The sequence below is a fragment of the Netta rufina genome (genome assembly GCF_964035555.1).
Source record: "Netta rufina genome assembly, chromosome: 3".
Lineage (NCBI taxonomy): Eukaryota > Metazoa > Chordata > Aves > Anseriformes > Anatidae > Netta > Netta rufina.
In genome coordinates, this window is record NC_140125.1 from 85867254 (window position 1) to 85887564 (window position 20311).

General features: G+C 43.9%; 1 protein-coding gene across 1 annotated transcript in view; it reads right to left on the bottom strand.

Moving 5' to 3' along the window:
• MAP3K5 (mitogen-activated protein kinase kinase kinase 5) overlaps positions 1–19273 on the bottom strand; it is a 98242-nt gene extending 78969 nt beyond the window's left edge. The window contains exon 1 of the mRNA XM_084283533.1: positions 18715–19273. Within this exon, the coding sequence (XP_084139659.1) occupies positions 18715–19069 (355 nt within the window). The 5' untranslated portion in view covers positions 19070–19273. The remainder of the gene's footprint in view (positions 1–18714) is intronic.
• Positions 19274–20311: the final 1038 nt, after the last annotated feature.

A 20311-nucleotide genomic window follows, 5' to 3' on the forward strand; every position in this document is an offset into this window, starting at 1 on the left:
TGGAATGCACAAAAACTGGGAGCTTCCCAGGCTTCCAAAAACTTGGAAGAAGCATTCTAAGAGATGTAAACATGTTTGTTTAAATGTCTTTCCTTCAAGAAAGTATTTCTATTATGAGGAGAAAGTATCTGTCATAAATGATACAGTATTTGAGAATTTTAGCCCCAAGCTTCATCTTAACCAAAAGTACAGGGTATGTCTACCATTTCTGGTTCTCACCACCCCTCCCAAAAATCTCCGTGTTTGAAGTTTTCCCAGGAACAGAACGACACTGTCTGAGAAGACCAAATGCCCAAAGGCTTAAGAGTCTCATATGCTATGTTTTCTAACAGAAAACACCATTCTCTCTTAATAACAAAGATTTTATTAATTAGGTTTAATCCAGAAAGTAGTACATTCTCAGTGATTCTGCTGAAGAGTAATCATAAAAATTCATACACCGTTAAAAAGGAAGTGTAGTTTCATGTGAAGGTATCTGATCATAACTATTAAGCTGGTAATGTGTTGCTTTTGAGGTTAGACTCAGGAATTTAAACAGCTCACTACAATTTTTTGAACTTTCTGTGCTTTTACTAAATTTGGTGTTTATTTTACAATGTTCAAGAACAACTTTCCTTTATAGGATGAGAGTATTTACCAATAATGCACTGTCAGACCGCAGCACTTATCAAAGGATCTGTGCAAGCACATATCTGCATTCCTGATTTGTATGTTGCCACTGATAATATTTTTCTGTAACAATTTGGGAAGCACCCAGAAAGATGGGAGTAGAATTGGAACAGAAGACTGAAAAACTCACCTTTAATGAATTTTTATTATACCCTGTGCTTATAGGTGCTGAAATCAAATGTAAAACTGCCTGGATGGTTTAGACCTTTGGGAGATGTGCACTGGGTTTTGTTATTAATAGAAGTCACAGAATGAATGGGGAGCAACGTATGCTACTGAAAAAAACCAAACCCTACCACATTCTGTACTGCGTAAATGGGAGTTTCAAAGGTAAAACACCAGAGGTCTCTACCTGGCACTCACAAGGCAGCTGAGTCAACTCTCTGGAGCTCAAGGTGGACTAATGAGTTCATGGAACCCCTGCTGACCCCGCACTCTTCTATGATTTGCATTCCCCATGTTTTATTTGCAAACCATGCCACATTCATTTAACAGAAAACACTGTGTGAAGTCAGAAGCAGCAGCACAACTAGGAAGCAAACTTTGTCTGTTTCTTCATGTTTTAAACGCATAACAATTTAAACTATGCATAAACCAAATAAGATAGGAATGCTTCTGTGCCAGTATCTACACTGCAAGTATTCCAAACAGTCTGTGTACATAGGTCTGCTCTAGTACTTTTGGACTAGATGTCAGAGGAGCTTTCATGAAATACAGGAATTAGTATTCACAATAAAGCAGAGAACACCCAGCCTGAAGCCCCCATTTATTTATTAAAGAAGATGCTCTTACCTGCATCAGACAGATGAAGACAATTTTTGTGAAGCAAAGCAGAAAATGTGCTTAGACCATGCTCAGCCATAGCGATTCATTTTAGCACAGAAAGCAAATTACACACACACAAAAAAAAGTTCGACAGAAAATGTTTTTACTCCAGAGTGTTCTAGATTTCTGATGTACTTTCAGTGGTTTTGCATAAATTGAGGATTGCATAATGCCCCTCCACCCCCACCTGGAAGTTCCTAGAGGCACCTTCTGCATAACCTTCCTCATGTGTCCAAGTTACAGGACAGTTATGCTGTAGGAGGTGTGATGAAGGATTTTGCCTTCAGAAGTACTCCGTATCAGCCACTTGAATTTTTCTTTCACTCGAATCAACGATAAGATAGTTACTGAAGGACAGACACATTGGGTTACTGATAAGAACCTTTTAAAACAAACCCCAGTCCCACTGGCTGAAAATGTCCCAGGGCAAGATATCCAGAGATTTATTGCTACAGGTAACGTGATTAGTTTATACCTTTTACTAACAACAGCTGCATCAACAGCACTTTTCCTCACTGCTTTTATCCACCTCCAACAGGCACCGCTTCTAACATAAAGTTGAAGAGGATGTAATTGTCAGAGAGCAGGCTGTGAAAAGCGTATCTCCAGGGATGCTTTGGCACATCCTCACTACCGCAGAGCCTAACCACCAGGAGGAAATCAAGCTAAGATGAGCTCAATGCCATCAGAGCCCAGCTTGGCTCAGGTACCTAGGAGACCTCAGCATGTCCTGGTGGAGCGGGGGGTCCTTTTGGGTACACCCATGAGTGAATGCCAGCCACCTTCCCCCCGATTCTGCTCTACAGGTCCCTATGCCAAGTTGCAAAACTCTTTATGCTCAAAAAAATGAGCTTAAATACTGAATTCCCTGGCTTCACTTAGAAGGAGATCCACAAATGGAAGAAACTGCTTTTCCAGAGAAAAGCATCCTGATGGGAGCCCCTGGAGCTCCATCCAGGTGACAGTGCAATAGTGCCCAGAAAAGGCATACATTAGATAACATGGCACTGCAGCCTTCCTGCTATTTCAGATGCCAGACTGATACCATTTCCTCATCCGGGTTAAACCGGTGTGCTTCTGTGAATTCGGTAACATTATCTGATGACATGCCTCCACCTGTCAAATGATTGGCATTAAGTAGGTCAGTCTTGTTTGCATTTGCATCTACCTCTGGAAAACATCTACAGTTTCATTTGTCTAGCAAATTAGTTAGAAAATGTACTATATAACATCATCCGTGAATGAGCTGCATCAGTTTAGCCCTAAAGATAACCACGTGATGTCAGATCAGGAAGCCCATCTCTACCACTGTCAACAGCAGTTATTAGGAAAGAAAAAAAGAAACAGAGCAACTGCAGAGCCACAGGGTACATCCTTATGAAGCCCCGAGAGAATTCAACAGTCCAAAGAGCTCCTGAGTCATTTCAGTCATACTGGGTCCAGCATACACAGCAGGTCTCAGCTAACCATCCCTCGGGAATTTTAGTCCTTTTGTGAAACCAATACTTTCCACCTCCACAGCACCTTATGCCTGTAAGATAAACAATTTGCCTCTGTACTCGTACAGAAAAGTGTTTTCTAGTTCTTTATCCATTTCTAGTAGACAGTAGCTCCTGGTGCTGTCTTTTCTCCTTCATTACTCCTGTGAGGTTTTCAGGAGTATATTCACAATAGCTCTAACCTCTGTAACGCATCCTAACAGATTAGAAAATAAGCGTATCCAGCAGCACTCAGTCCCTTTGCATCTTTCATCTTTTCATTTGCTTTTATAAACTGCCTAGCGACCACCTGCCTACACTGACCAATATTTGTCAAAATAAGCCCATATGATCAACTGCTTTATTGCTTACAATTTTGCAGGTAGCAAAGCATGTTCTATACCTGAGGAAACAAAAATAAATTCACCATCCCTAGCACAGACAATACATGATAATAAATGCATATGTTCTATGTCTTAAATGTTCTATATGTTCTATGTCCTAAAGATTTATTGTTATAAATACACTAACTAGAACTACACTTAAGTTCCTTTTTCTGCTTTACCTGTCTGTAAGTTACAAGCACGACTTCTGCAATTTAGCAAGGAAAAAGCTGAATCCTTTGTACCACCTGCAACACTCACCCATGCAAATCTGTGACTTCAGACAACAGTGGGAACGTGCAGAGTACACACCACACACCTGATCAAATAATTTGAAAGATCCCCTGGGTTCCACCAAAACCACTGCATAGAAGTATCTACTTCACACAGAAAATACCTCAAATCTAACGACTCTGGTTTGAAGTATTCAGAATGCGAAGGGCCAACCCTCCAGCAGAAACCCACATGTATCATTTAATGCAGCATTTGGTACTATTTTTTATTGCAACAATTCACGAAAAGATGTAGTCTGAGTCTGTCTGATTACACGCTACAAAGCCTTTACAGCACGGACTTACGCAATCCGTGCCCTGTGACACAGAAGCCTCAAATCCTTTCGAAAATTTAAACAGCCTTGTTAGTAAGCTATCCAGGAGGAAGCATTTACTGCTGGCAGAAAGAACCAAAGTCCCAACCTTGGATACAGTTTCAGACAGGAGAGATTATAGTGCAAGCATTACTGTTAGCTACAAGGAAGCTTGGAATAGCTGTCCTTTTTCAAAACCCATCTCTCAGGGGTTCAAGGACAATAATTACAAAGTTTTTGACTTCAATATGAAACATAGTGCTCATCTAGGAAAGACTGGAAAATCTGGAACTTGACACATTTGTGTTTCCTACAAGTTGTGATTTTGATCCAGCTTCTTAACGAAGAAGTTTTCTTTTTGGAACTGGTGGCCTAGCAGCTTTATTAGGACTAGCACAGCTAAGTTCAGAAACGCAGATTCGTCCAGGCCACTTTAATTTGCCTGACAGTCATCTCTCTTTCAGATAGATCAAGTTTGAAATTAGTTTCAGAATTTGAGATACGACCTTTTCTGCTTTAGCCAAGAGGAGCTCAGATCTGCAGATCACAGAGCTACCCCTCACGGTCCAAGTCTGTTGGAGGTAAGCATGGTATAATGACAGGTACCAGTAAGGAAGGGGCAGAGGAACAGACATGCCTCATTCTTGCTGACGAGGCCAAAACTGTATGCTAGTTGCACTACCAGAGGAATTTGGGGGGTGGAAGAAATGTATGTGTGTACATGAAATTATTTGGTATTTCAGTTTCTGGATTTCCTACACCCAGATTTCCCATGAAACAACTATTAACTTGCAAACCAGTCTAAAAATCTCAGTAGAAAATACTATATATACACCCAATTAGCACTGCTCTCTCCAGAACACCATCTGCCACTAAGGCAGCACTGGCTGCCCGGCCTCACAAGTAACTGCACTGCTGCATCCCACAGCAGAAAACGGATATGACTCATCTGAGCTGAATTCTTAACACTTGACTTGATGGGTGGTAATTGCAGCAAAACGAGATTAAACAGGTCTGATAAGCAAGCCTGCATTTGGCTTTGTCAGTGGTAACTCCAGACAGCCTCCAATAGCTATGATTTCATTCTCATTCAATTCAGTTGCACACCAAAAAAAGTAACCTTGACTTACTGCTGCTTTGTCACTGTCTATATGACAACACAAATATTCCAACTTTACTTCCAAAGGAAAATAACCTCTGTATATAATTCTAGCACCAAAAGCTGCTTTTGTTCTGTTGCTGACTTAGAATTACTGCAGCAGGCTCTAATATTGAACCGTTCCATAAGAGTTTTTAAAACTTTTTTCTTCTGATTTGACATTAGAAACCATAGATGCTTGCATTTTCTTAACAGAAATAAGTCATATCTAGGTCACCGATCACACTGGCAGCACATGTGATCTAGCAGACAGCTTACGAACTCCAGAAATCTAAGTGCCATCCTCAACCTATCTGTGGTAGACTGCCAAACCTCAGCAATCATCAAATCACAGAACCCCAGAGCATCCTGAGTTGGAAGGAACCCACGAGGATCACCAAACCCAGCTCCTGGCTCCACAGAGGACCACCCAAAAATCAGACCTTATGTCTGAGAGCGTTGTCCAAATGCTTCTTGAACTTGAGCAGGCTCGGTGCCGTGACCACTTCCCCGGGAAGCTGTTCCAGGCTAGTCACATTACTCTCTATCCCTCTGGTTTCACCATCCTACTTTATGAAGTGCTTTGGGATTTATAGATGAAATCCACAAGTTTTACCAACACATAGGAATAGCCAGCATTGTAGCTGACAGAGGCAACTTTGAGGTAAGAAACTCAGAGTACCGTAAGTGTTGAATTTGATTCCAAAGCATTACCACATGGACATTCACCAGCCTAGCACAGTGGCAAACTCAATGTTTAGAAAAAAAACGTGTTGTTCAAGCAGAAGTTTCTGAAACAGAACTACCACCACTGGCCTGGTACCAATCAACCAGAAGAAATCTGTACGCAAGATCTAACTGCAAGATTCAACCTAGGCTTCAAGCTACATTCAACTTGAATTGATGAACTGGTAAGATAACAATCGTTTATGCTTAAAATAGAATTCTTTTTTCCTACAACAATTACTGACATGAATAGGAAAGCTACATAGATGCAAGTCTTTGAATAATTGCCAGCAAAATAGAAATTTATACAAGCTAAGTAACTGGCAAAGCTGGCAAGAAAAGCGTTTTAGTTTGCATTTGTAGAATACCAACACGTGAATTCCTATGTCAGCTTCCTCTTAAACTTCTAAAGAGAAGAAAGAATTATTTAGGCTTAAGAAACATTAGAGACACTGGAAAAAAAAAGAAAAAGTGACAACCACCACCTACTCGCACGTTCACTTTGAGCACCCTTTCACTTCCAGGAATGCTGAGATTTGTCCAAAAATGCACACTGCAGAGTCCAGCTCATTAATCCATGCAACCTACAAAGCATTTTTGCTAGCACTGAATAAAACATTGATAACAGCAGGAGTCCAAATTAAGCTCCCAAACTTCATTTTTCACCCCTCCCCCAGCAGTCAAGCCTCTTCATTTTCCACACTGAAGGCTTGCCAATATAACCGTAGTAACGCGGAGCGGCGACATTATGCTGAAATCAAACACTGCAAAATATGGTACCTCTCGTCAAAACGGGGACAGGGAGGTGTGCTCTCAGTACAACTGTAAGGTGTAACTGAGGGTCCAAATGTACTAAAATGGAAACCAGAAGTTTTACTTTGTATTCAGTCTTGATTTTTTTTTTTTTGCATGTTGCATACAGATATTAACTACTTTATGATCCATGCTGGAAACGATACAAATGCTGTACTTGCAATCTAGTTCTCTCAGGTGGTTTAGGGTTTGGGGTGTTTTTTTTTGGAAGGACTCCTTTCCTACAGGCAGCACATATTAGCAGATTATTTGCTTGATGACTACTGAGAACTCCCAATAGCTGCTCACTGCCCTTCACACAGCTTAAGCGTTATAAGAAGAAATGTGAATTTATAAGCCAAGGTAGCTGCTGGAGTCCTGAGTTCACAAGGGCGATAGCATTAACCCACCCCCAGGGAATACACGGGGCACAGCAACTCCGCGTGGCCTCAGCCGCCAACACAAGCTTCACATCTCCTCAAGGGAGCACACTTGTTGCTCCTAGACTAGAAAACCAGCAATCTCCTCAAGGGAGCACACTTGTTGCTCCTAGACTAGAAAACCAGCAAAGCACAGCTGATTAAACGTGCCCCAGAGTGCAGCACTGCATGGTGTGGCCTACATCCTTCAGTTCCCCTCGCCTCAGGGTGCTGCCTCCAGGCCGGCGACCAGGAGAGCTGCTGAGCGGTAGCTGCCTCAGGCCACAAGCACAGAGGAAGCCTTCCAGCAGCACAAGCGCTGGTGCCCAGGGATGTTCTCGTTTGTTAGCCACCAGTTTCAGCTGGGGTGCCTGAAACTTTGAACTTTCAGGCAATTGGAACGAGAGCGTCAGCATGTGCCAGCTAGACCAAAACCCGAACTAAATTTTCGGTCTTTTCTGTGAACTGAAGGTTTCTGAAAAACATCGGGCTGCAAGCAAAAAACAGCTGGCACAGCCAGCACGAAATACACCCCTCCTTCGCCACCCCTACCGGAAGGGGAAAGGATATGAGGCAACCCACAACCAGACAGGATCAAGAATAACACAAAACCACACCTTTAGGCAATCTTAACTCAGGTTGCTGCAGCCCTGCTCTTGGCCTGTCCTCTGGAAGTTGTGTTGTAACACGGTACGTCAGCTCAGAGAACTTATTCAACTGAAAGCTAACTAAAAAGAAAGAACGAGTTAATATATCATCATTCGTGCCAGCTCCCTGACCCACCGACCATGAAACTGTACGAGCACTAAAAGCAGCGCAAGCAAGAAGCGTGCTAATCCAATGCTTCATCCACTTAAACTGCTATAGGATTGCACCTCAGAGGATGACAGTACATCCACCTCTTCTAATTTATTGAGATTAGAGTCCATGCGAAACTGGATTTTACATGTATGCTAATCTTCCCCTGCTTATCACTGCACCAATTGGGAAGCATCAATAAGGACGATAACCTTTCCAACACTGATGTGCATATCGCAGGGATTGCTGCCTTACTTGTACATATTTCCTTATCACCTCTAAGGATCACCTGAAAATATGCCACGTTATCCAGGCATTTTAGCAGCAGCCATCTGATACAGTTCTACTGCAAAAATACTGCTGGAAGTTACTATAGTGGCAGCTCTAAAGCAACAGCTTCAATCCGGAATACATACAGAAAATGTAATTTCCTGTAAACAGAACCAAATCCTGAAGGCAGGCACCTGACACTTTGCAACCAGTCACAGCAGAAACTGAAATCCACCGAGCAGGCTTGGAAAGTCTGCCTCCCAGGAAATCTTTCCATTGGAGCTGTTCTTAAAGTATGTGAACAGAGAAGAAATAAAGGCAAAATATCAGGTTGTCGACACACTGATCATTCAAAGCAGAGACACTCCTGGGACACTGCAGGCAACAGAGCAAAACGCAAGCAGTTAACCAACAAAAGGGACTGGAAGTCTTCCAGTTACACACCCATCTGGCACGGTGTGCTACAGAAGCTCTCACTTTAGGCTTAGTCCATTTTCCTAGTGCTTTTATTGCATTTTGGCCCCCTTGCATCAGCTGGAAAAGGGAGATCATGGGCTGTGGTAACGGAATTACTGGCAAGAACCCTTATTTTCTTTCTTCTTTTGTGGAACATTTTCAGAATATATACTTCAAACACTTTCTCCATTTTCCTCAAAATTGTGAAATACACTCAACTGTGTTGAGGTATTCAAACCAAGTTAAAACTGCTTCACGCTTAGTGATCTCCAAGAACTCCAGTTATTAAGCCTCAAAGAAATAAATGCAATGGAGTAAAGCTTCAACACAAGTCTTTGAGCAGTAGCTACATCCAGCCCATGAGATGCTGACAACTTGCCTGCAAACAGCAAATTCTGCCATATACCTGGAGACTGATCCAGCCAAAAGCTACAGCAGGACTGGGCTGCACCACGCAGCCTGGCCCTGAACACTGCTGTCTGTATCAGTCCCAGGCTGGGAGAAGGATGTCCCAGATCCCAGCACACACCACTCACTGCCAGCTCTAACCCATGCCAGAGGGTTCAGAAGTCACAGGCTGTCTCCCTCCTTCTTCAGTTAGGAGTCTGGATGTGAAGTTACAGACCAAGGCCACGTCAAGTTCAGACATCACCACTAGAGATGGCTTTCTGTGGCTCTAATAATACCCCCGCTGCCCTCAGTCTGTGAGAGTGAATGGAATAGGAACAAAGAGCCCTCTGCTCACTCTATGGGTAAGGAAGAGCATAATCCCTCGTGAACAAACCAGAAACAGGTGATGCTGCAAGATCCGAGCACTTTCTTAAAAGATAATAGCACTGACTGCATCAGCCTACTCTCAAGAAAAGGATAATAATGCCTTAAAACCTTTCCTTTCCTCCTCCCTTTAGAGCTGCAGCTCTAGGGAATGCATTCTTCCTCCTCTCCTCCTGCCCTCCCTCCCTAAGTACCTATGGAGTCGCTTTAAAAAAAAAACAACAGTAAGATAATAATCCTGCTTTGTACAGCAATGCTGTAATTCCACAAGATGCTTTGGAAGCATCAATTTTGCTGTTTGTCCTGTAATGTTTCATATGCACCATACTACATCCAGAGCTGTTACTCCTGGTTAATATATCAGGAAAATTCTCAACTTCAGTGACAACCCTGAAAGACATAAGAATAAAAAAAGCTCCAAAAAAAAGAAGCTGTCAAACTTTTGAGTTATGCAGTCTCAAAGTAAATAAATAGGTACATGTTTATGAAGCTCTGTTCCTCTCTGTAGGTATGAGCATACACCCATAAAATCGATTGTGGAAGGTAGAGTGGCATGGGCTTTCAACTATGGTAAACTAATGCAGTTTTGAAATATAATATACAAATATTGAATAAGATTAATCAGGGAACTTTACCCGCTTCAATATGTAACATCACTGTAAGCCAAAGCAAGTACTTGTATCACAGCAAATTGCATGATTTGCAAGGTCACAGAAAACCCCTGTAAGAGACCGCACATTAAGGGACTCCAGCTATCTTATTAATTATATTTATTACTGTGTGAATAACCAGTGGACTTCAGCTCTGCAGAAAACAAAGGAAACAGATAACATAAACACACAGGACTTCAGTTTATTTACACGGATAACAACCAATTATTTTCTAGTAGAAGCGACCAGGACAGTGTTGCCGATCCTTTTGCAGTTGCACTTGCCCCAGGAATTCTGATGGTGTTTGGAACTGACCTAATCCTGCTCCAAAGGAGACCTGGAGGGGTTCCCAGTTCTTCCCACTTCCAACTGGGATCTGGAAGGCAAGGCTGTGCTCAGGAAGCAAATAGCTTCTGCCCTTCCCTACGGATGCCACATGTCGCTCTATCGACTGTGCAAGCTGCAAGGGGCAAGAGAAGATGGAGCACAGCCAAAATCCCAGCTTTTACCAGCACGCCACGCTACTGCTAGTACGTAGAAGCAGAAGCAATGATGACCATACATACATCCAGATTAAAGACAATTTGTTTTCATATGAATCACCTGTACTCAGCCTTCCTGCAGTAACCTTATCGTAAATACTGCATTGAAATGCAGTAATAAACCAATAAAACAAACAACAAAAAAAAGCCATATATCTAGCATAAGTATATTTTCTAAAGGGACAGAACAGCACCATCACGCTTTTAAAAGCCTGTGTAGCTGCAAAAATTGAATTGAAGGTGGAACAGCAGAAGCAGGAATTTTTAATCTATGGATGTGCCTCTACAGTGGAGTTAAATGAAGCACTCTGCTCCTGTGTCAACATAACTGGATGAGGTTATCCCAGGCATGAGGGCCAGAATCACAAATGAATTCCTGCAGTCTTACAGATGTTCCTTTCCTTTTGGTACATCACTGGATCTTCCTCATTCATTCCCCAGAGTTTTCTGTGCTATGCTCACAAAAGTGATTTGATGTGCTTCTGACAGAAGAGCAGCTCTACAAAATTGTCAGTGCTCAAGACCATGAGAGGGTGATGAAGAACATCAAGCTCTTGGTAATTATTTAACCTGTACCTTTACGGTCCAGACTACGGGTTTCAGTCTCTAGACCCCAGTGAGCCAGAAAGACTGTACTGAAAGCACAGTTACACCTGCGTCAGGCAGGCATTGCATAAAGGGGAAAAGATCACAGGAAACTCTCTGCAGGAGCTGCGTGTAACTCTTTTGTGAAGACATCACTGGGAAGCTGTCGTCGCCGCTAAAAGCAGCAGCTGCTTACTCACCCAAAGCACACTCCGCAAGAGACATCCACGGATGCCATCAGCAAGGAAGCCCCAGAGCAACTCATTTACTTTATTACGTAAGGAAGAAACGCAGAGCCAAATTTTCACATGGGCATCTCGTACCTACATTAAAGTGTACGCTTCTTGTGGGATCTGAGAGAGCACCGATTCCCACCGATTTCAAATGAGCCCGTCTGTGGGAAATCTCTAAGCCCCACGCTGCATCTAAACATATCCTAAAGGTTATTCATGAAAGCGGGCATGATTTAGGACAGAATTCAGCTTTGACTTGCCATTGTTATGGGCTGATCAGCAGCTCTTCATAACCGAACCGAGGATTACAGCCACTCCAATCAAGGAGTGAATTCAGTTCTCAGAGGAAAAAAAGTAATATACAACAAAAAGAAGCAGCCCGTGCTTGTATCTCAAGCTTAGCCCGAGGATCATTTTCTCTCTGAATACAAACAATTCAAGCTTCTTACAGGTATTTACCTGTCAGTGGTTATTGGAAGATTCCCCAGTTATCAAAACAGATTGCACCGTCAGCTGTCACACACATGTTCTGCTGCACAAAAAGTCTTCACTGACTGCTTATGCCATCTCCTGCTAATAAATGTATTTCTGAGTCTATCTGTAGCACTCAAAATAAACCCCCAGAGAGGCCATACAAAATAAGCTGCAGGAGACCACAGCGAACAGGAGATGTTCTGGGACAATGTGAAGCGGGGAGCCTATTATGAAAGGCAAGAATCCCAGCCAACAATTTCATTTTTATTTAACATAGATGTGCAAAATCCATATCGTTGCTGAGCCTTTGAGGCTTTTTAGTTTCTTTGGTTATAGCATACAAATACGACTGGCAGATCACCTACGCGTGAGAATCCAGCAGTGCTAAACAGCGACAGTTCCAAGGGGCTGGAAATAAAAGGAACAAGTTTTGAACAACCAGCACCACAGAATAATCTTAAAACTCGGCTCTTCTCTACTGGGGGACAGAAGAAAACTAAGTGACAAAACCGAAGCTTTCCCTTCATTAACTTAATTTGATTTTTCCTGCCCATTATGCTCTTAAATTGCTGAGATAATGGCATTAAATGATGTATTAGGGTCTCTTCCATTTTTAGTTAGTCATTTAGTTTTTTAGACAACTTGTTTCGCTCTGCTTTAGCTTGTTCCATGTATGACTTTTTGGTACAGCGCTGCTGAGGTGCTCCAGCCAGAGGAGGAGCTTTACAGGGCCTGTTGCTTCCTGACACAGACATGGGCCAGGCAGAGCAGAGTTAAGGCCTTTGGATTTAGGAAAGCAAACTTTCACCTGGTTAAGGAACTGCTGAATGCAGTCCAGTGGCAAACTGCCTTCAATGACATGGGACCTGGAAAGCATTGCCTCTGAAGAGAGGCTGAAAGAGCTGGGTTTGTTTAGCCTGGAGAAGAGGTGGCTCCGGGGAGACCTCACTGCAGGCTTTCAGTACTTGAAGAGGCCTTTCAGGAAAGAGGGTAGAAGACTTTTCACCGAGGCCTACAGTGAGAGGTCAAGGGATAATAGTTTCATGTTGAAAGAGGACAGATTTAAATAGGATATTATTTGGTTTTGTTTGTTTTTGTTTTGTTTGTTTAACCACAAGGTTGATTAGGCACTGGCACAGGTTGCCCAAAGAGGCTGTGCATGCCCCACTGGTAGGAGTGTTCAAACCCAGGTTGGATGGGGTTTGGGGTAACCTGGTGTGGTTGTGTCCCTACTTCTGGCAGGGACTGGGGGCACAGGAGGACACTAGACGGTCTTTTAAAAGCCCCTTTCGCGCCAAACCAGTCTGGTTCTTTACATTAGAAACTGACTAAAAAAGAGAAGTCAAGTTCTTATAATGGCTGTGGTAGGTTCAGGAGTCACTTCTGCATGACACATCCTGTTCACAGCTACAGAAACACAAACTGCAGGAGGAGGAAAAAAATAAAAATCAAAGGTTTCCTTCTGTTTTTCTCTCAGAAAAACACTTACCTAGCTTCACTCAGCCCTTTTTCCATTGGGGAATATACTTTCATGATGCCCTCTCACCTAGATGTCTCACAATGAGCTTTACATCTCTACTGTATTTTAAGAGACCCTAACAATTTCATAACCTGCATTTTTCCTCACACTTTAATATGTAACACATAATATTTAGAAACTAGTGCTATTACCTTGATGCATTTAGCAGATAAGATAGCATTTCAAAAGAAAGTAACTAAAAATAATCCGTAAGTCTGAACGTGGACCATCTATCCCAGTGTCTCACTGGTATCGCTGGGAGGTTTAGTCAGGAAGCACTGCAAGAGCACACCCTTAATACTATTTACATTATAGAAGTGGTTGGGAACTCCCAGCCCCATCAGGGTTTCTGTGCCCAGATGACACCCAAGCCAGATGCTCTGCAAGGCAACATCTTCCTCAGCCTGGGGAAAGGCCAGGGGAAGCTCCTGCCACACAGCAGAGCTGCTACAGCAGGCCAGTCACCAAGCCTGAAGGAGAACCCAGGTCTCACGGGTTGAAATTTCCAGTGTTACCTCCTAACAGAGCCTAGAGCTCAATATCCACAGTCAAAAGCTCTGCAACCCACCCATCTCTGAACCCCATTTAATTGTCACAATGTACTCTACACACGCAGACACAAAGATGCTGTATCCGTAATACCTCACCACTGACTTATCTATCTGGAGAGCATGGCTACAATCATCAACTCTGTGCACCCTCTGCATTATTAATCTGCATTTCTTGCTCCAACTCATCACTTGCAACACAGCGCTGCTGGAATGCAAAGCTCTTTCAGCATGAATTCCACTGATGGTGGTAGATTGGTGGTAGATGTTTTTTTAAGTAGTTGCTCTCAACTCTGAAGAATGATGCATCAGGATAATTTCTTCAGCTATGTAATGAACCACCATTCCCAACAGGGACTTTCCAGTCATGATGCTACAGAAAGGGCAGCGGTGATTCAGCAGCACTGAGAGGTAGAAGAAGGGAGTGCCCAAGCAGTAAGTTAAGTGATGGATGCAAGTGCTGCATAATCACAGAAAGAACGTACAGCATTTCAAGTGGCTGACGAAACCCAGTGAAGTGAAAAAATAATAATCAGGAAGTACAGCAAATAAGTTACTGAGCAAACTACATGTTCTGAGAGACAACACGGATTAGAAGAAAACTTGCAGTTTGTCTCTCTGTGGGACCATTTTTCTTGGTCCTGCATAAAGCTAACTTAGTAGGAAGCATGTGCTTTTTGTTTTTTAACTGGGGAATACATTTAAGTCAACTGCTTGAAACAAGAACGCTAGTTCTGAAAATAATAATTCTTGAGTTTAAGTAGAGAGTCTGTGTCGGTGTGTCACAAAGCCATAAATCGCTTTAAGAACAATTTAGCATCACGGAATCTAGGGTACTTAGAGAAAAATGGGAAGAAACTGCAGGAAGGCAAGCAAGCCCTGGTTCTGCTTTATTTCACTTCTGTGCATTTATAAACATTTACAGGCACACCATCTACACAAGCTCTATAAAGTCTGCAGAAAAGGTTCAGATGTAGAACCTCATCTGAACACCAGTGACTGTACTGGCTCTCCGACAATTGTCATTTTGTGAGCCAAGATCACAGAATCACAGGATTTTCTAGGTTGGAAGAGACCTCAAGGTCATCGAGTCCAACCTCTGACCTAACGCTAACAGTCCCCACTAAACCATTTCCCTAAGCTCCCCAAACATACCACACTGTATGTTTTTAAGCCCACTGAGCTGACGCTTGTGAGAAACGAGTGATACCAAATTCCAGAAGCAACGAGAACAACCTGAATCCATTTTATTATTTGTTATTTGATGAATGCTGTTTTAGTCAGTCAGCACTGTTACAGAGAACTATCTCAGTAGCCCTACACAGAAGTGGCAGTACAAAGTAACATCACAAGGGCCACCAACCCATGAAACCTGAGCATACGATGTTGAAGAACAGGGGATGCTCTAGTATAACACAATATAAAGGCTACAAGGAGATAACTGTATGACAAGTACATCAGTCAAGTTGCTTAGCTTGAGAACCATCTTAAAAACAAGCAACTACAGCTTAGAAAACCCAGATTCTCCTCAGTCACCAAGTACACGTTCTCTTATCTCCCATTAGTCCCTCTGAGATTGTACACAAAGTCAGAATGCCTGATATTGTACTTCTGACAAATTACCAATCTTCAAAAAAAAAAAATAACCTTGCAAGGCAGACAAGGAGGAGGAACACACCTGAAAATAGTAAACAAATGATCCCTGTGCCCATGCACTAGAAGCAGTCAATGCAAGTTGCTTCAAAAGACAGTGCAAGGTACTTCAGAGTAAGACAAATTTCCAATGAAGTTTCTCTCTCATTCCTCAAGGTGCATCCAATTTCCCCCCAAAGTACAAGATTAAAGCTGTGGTCTCCCTTCTTGTAGAGGTCAGAGTGCTGTACAGTACAGGTCATCCCAGAAACCTGCGTGCATTAATTATCCCAGCTTGGACACTTGTACGCTACTTGTTTTGCTAGTCAGCTGAACACTCACCCCTAACTTACCCTGCACTTTAAAATTGATGCAATTTCTAAAAGCGTCAGATTACGAGTCACATGAAACATTTCTGTCAACTTGGCAAAAAACCTGCCTCAACCTAAAAGTCTCTGTGAAGAATTCACCTCAATTTAGAGCACCTTCCTCTCCTGAAGGGCTGACCCAGATTACTGATTCATGTCAGTTTTTCCTTTTATATTTGTTCCTTTTTTTTAAAAAAAGGACACTGTTCAGCTAGCCCTGGATGCATTTGTGTAACGCTAAATGACCAGTTAAGGATCTGTACAATAAGCAAATCATCCTAATTACAGTTGCCTAAAAAACAAATGAAAAAAAATGAATTGCTTAACCAAAGAAACTAAGTAATCTATACTCATTTATGGCTCCATTTAAAAAAAAAATAAAAACAGGATATGAATATCAAGTCATTATAATGTGGAAAAAATATCCTTTAATAGTAATGTATTTCAACTTTCAGAACACAGCACTGTAGATAGGCTTCTCTACTGTATTTTGGTATTTTGGCATCTCTCTGACTCTTTAAACATTCTTGAACTGTTTAGAAATTACGCTGGATTTCAGCGACCTGTAATTGAACTGCAAGAGCTCAACACAGATGAGAAAAAAATACTGTCTTCATGGAAAAAAACAGCTCCTGAGACAGCTGGCCAACCCCATATACATTGGGTTCTGCAAGAAATCGGACTGATTTTTCCCTTTTTCACCTTACTCCTTCTAAGTGGTGGGAAAAGTATGAAATGTTCCAACAGTTACTAAGGCTGTTTCCACACTTGCTTCTCATGAGGCTTTTTTTTTTTTTTTAAATCAAGCAGACTTTAAATCATGCACGACGAAGTGCTAGAATAGGCTAATTCTTAATATTTGGTGCTTGAAAGGTTCCATTATACTTAGCTAGGACCTACTCACTGTTCATATGTATTTCTAATTATGTCTCAGCATTTAAGCACCATCACTTGACGGAAGCCAGCTGAAGAAGATTATGAGCAGGCTAATCCAAATTTAGACAGGATGATGAGTATTTACATCTGAGATTAGATTTTCTTTTATTTAATACTTCCCAAAATTCTCTTTGGAGCAGTGAAAGGTATGAAGTGAGCCATCAGAGATCACCAGGAGTTCACACTACATTATACAAAGCACAAAGAAGACATTAGGAAAGGGAAGGAGCACAAAGAAGACATTAGGAAAGGGAAGGCTTGATAATGGGCAGATAAAGTTATCCTGCATCTACTGCCTCTCTCCCCCTCCCCCAAATCCCAGTTCATTTGTACACACTTCAAGAGTTGAGAGATTTATTGCTTTTATCTCATTCAAACACAGTAATACGCTCCATCACATCATTCCTTACTCTCATGACTTAATTGCCCCTTACACTGAGTCTAGTAAGACTCAGTACCTTGAATGAAACCAATTAACCATTACGTAAATTGGAAGTCATTTTACTGTTAAAATCTTACTTGATGTTCAGCCATGCTGTACTACTGTAATGCACTACAGTTTTTTAAATAGTGGAGTGTGCAGATAATTCTTTACCTTATCACTAACATCTTTGATCACTGAAAGCACATTGCAAGATAGAGAACGAGAAGGGATACTGGGAAGGAGTTTATATTTGCCATCTCCAAATGCTTCCTTTCCACCCCAGTGGAAGGAAGACAACTGAAACAGAAAACAAACTGTGGAATAAATACACCCTTTGTGACCATGTCAATTTTGTTCCCTACACTGCTCCCCATTTGCATTTTTCAGCTTACACAGCTTCTACTCTTCAGTGCTTTTCTGTTCCTAACCTGGGAGCCATAATTTTTATTTTTTTTTTTTTCAGAAATTTTCAGCCAGTAGAACAACTAGTTCTTAAAAATATATATTGGATGCAGAAATGTGAAAACCCACAGACCCTCCTAGACTTAAGTTCCAGCCTCACAGCCAACACCACAACGTAGCTTTTAGGCAGCAGCTCTCACAGCACGGAATAGATCGCGAGCAGACAAACTTCTACGTCCTGCTCTTCGCAGCACAGAGTTTGCTCAAAACCCATCGAAATAAGAAATGTTATATTACATAAGCGTGCAGTTATGTAGTGCTAGACGCCAGACGCCTACTGCCAGAATTAGAAGGGGCCCACTTCAAGTCAAATCTCCCATTACAAGAAAAGCCTTTGTGAACTATGGAGACCCCGCCTATTGCACAGACCAGTCTGAAAACTAATGAACAAGAAGCACACGAACATCACAGATAATTCAGATAATCCGTGAGGATAGGATACACCTTCCAATGAGACTCTCGGGTTGTACCTGCCCTACAGTTAAGAGGTACTGAAGCTCCTAAAATTTTTAAGCCTCTCTTACCTGTCACGTGGAGAGTATAGGCTCTCTAATGAAGCTCTGTGCCCTTCCTATTTCTGTCTGTGAGCACAGCTCCTCTGACTTTTGGGAACACCACCTCTAAGGCCACAGATCTGTAAGAACTGCAGGGCACGACATGCCCACGGCTGCGGAGCCATCCAGCTCAGGGACCAAGCAAAGCGCTTGGTGTTTCAGATAGATGACGTGCACATGCATGTCCACGCTGCTCAGTCTTGTGTGGACAGGGCTGACAGTCCAGATATTTATTTTATTATTATTATTTTTTTCCTCTTCCACAGGAGAGGAGACAGCTACAGCCGAAACTTTGTAAATGCTCACTTGCCAAAGCGCTGCATGCACGTAGAGACACACCACAAAATAAGTTCAGAGTCGCGGAAAATTAAGAAGAAAAATATTCAGGAGAAACTTTCCGGCTGCTGTTTTTAAGCATGGGCCACCCCTCCATCCCTCCACCCCTCCATCCCGTCCCTCCGGCCCCCTCTCACCGGCGTTGTAGAAGCGGTCGAGCACGGCGGTCTCGCCGAAGTCCAGCTTGCCGAAGTGCAGCGTCTCCAGCGTGGCGCCCACCGCCTCGCACGCCTCCCTCAGGCTCTGCAGGGCGCCGCTCTCGGCCGCCAGCAGCGGCCCCTGGCTGGCCTCGTTGATCACGTAGGTGACCGCCGTCCGACGCCCGCCGCCCTTGGCTCTCGCCGCGATGCCACCGCTGCCACCGGCCCCGTCGTCGCCCCAGGGCTCGGTCCCCTGCCCCCGCCGGCCGAGCCCCTCCTCGCCGCCGCCGCCGCCTCCTGGGGGGGGCCCGGGCAGCGAGAAGCTGACGGTCCCCTCGCCGCCGTCGCTCATCCCTGCGGAGCCGCCACCGCGCCGCCCTGCGCGCTGCTGCCCGGGGCTCGGGGCTCCCCCGCGGGGCTCAGCGGGGGCTGCCGGAGCCCAGCGGGCGAGCGCCGGCGCCCGCCTCCGGCACCATCGCTTCCCCCGGGCAGCCGCGGGGACACGCGGCGAGCCGGCCCCCGGCAGGCAGCAGCAACAGCAACAGCAGCAGCAGCAGCAGCCGCCCTCCCCTCCGCCTTCCTCCTCCCCGGCTCGCTGGCTGTGCCCCCGGCCCCACTCTCGGCAGGGCTCTCCCCGGCGGCAGCCGCACGGCGACGGGCGGCCAGCGGGGGCGGCCCCAGCGCCGCGCTCCGCCCTGCGGGGCCGGCCCAGAGCCGCCCGCTGCTGCCCGGGGGCGGCCCCTCAGGGCCGGGGCTCGGCGCTTCGGCGGCTGGGGTTGGGTGTGGGGGAAGCCGTCGAGGGAGAGAGGGTCTGTGGGGTTTGGGGTGAGGTGTCGTGAGAGCTCCGAGCGAGTTTCAGAGCTCTGCGCTGCTCCTGGGCCAAAACAGAAGAATGAAATCGCTTTCTTTGCTCGTTTATTTATTTGACCAGGGATTCTGTTAAGTAGGTACAGGAGGAATGTAAAAGCTTTTGGATCACCCAGGTTGGAAATGGTATTCAAGATCATCACGTCCATCAACATGGCCTACTCTCAGGGCCCCGAACCACATCCCCTAGTGCCACAGCTTTTAAATACCTCCAGGGATGCAGGCTCCCCCAGCTCCCTGGGCAGCCCGTTCCAATGCCAAACCCCCCCTTCCATGAAGAAATTATTCCTGATCCCCGATCTAAACCTCCCCTGGTGCAACCTGAGGCTGTTTTCTCGTGTCCTATCACTTGTTGCTTGAGACAAGACACTGACACCCTCCTCACTGCAACCAACCAGCACCACCCTCACTGCACCCTCTATATATTCCCAATTATGTTAATATGGCATATCAATAGGTCCATCCTATTACAATTGATTTTGCGGAGGCAGATCAACTTGCTGGCACTAAGCCTGTTCCTATACCACTGTTTTCCATGACTGCTGTAGGAAGAGGATACATTCTGGAATAATCAAGAAAAATTAGTCACTGTGGTACCTTCAGTAGCTCTGCTTGTGTTTGCGTTGATCAGTCCCCATTTTCAACGAGATACGCCTGGCATTTGCTTCTGCTGATAAGGAATGGGTAAATGGGGTGGGAAGATGACGAGCAAACGAAAGACTAATTT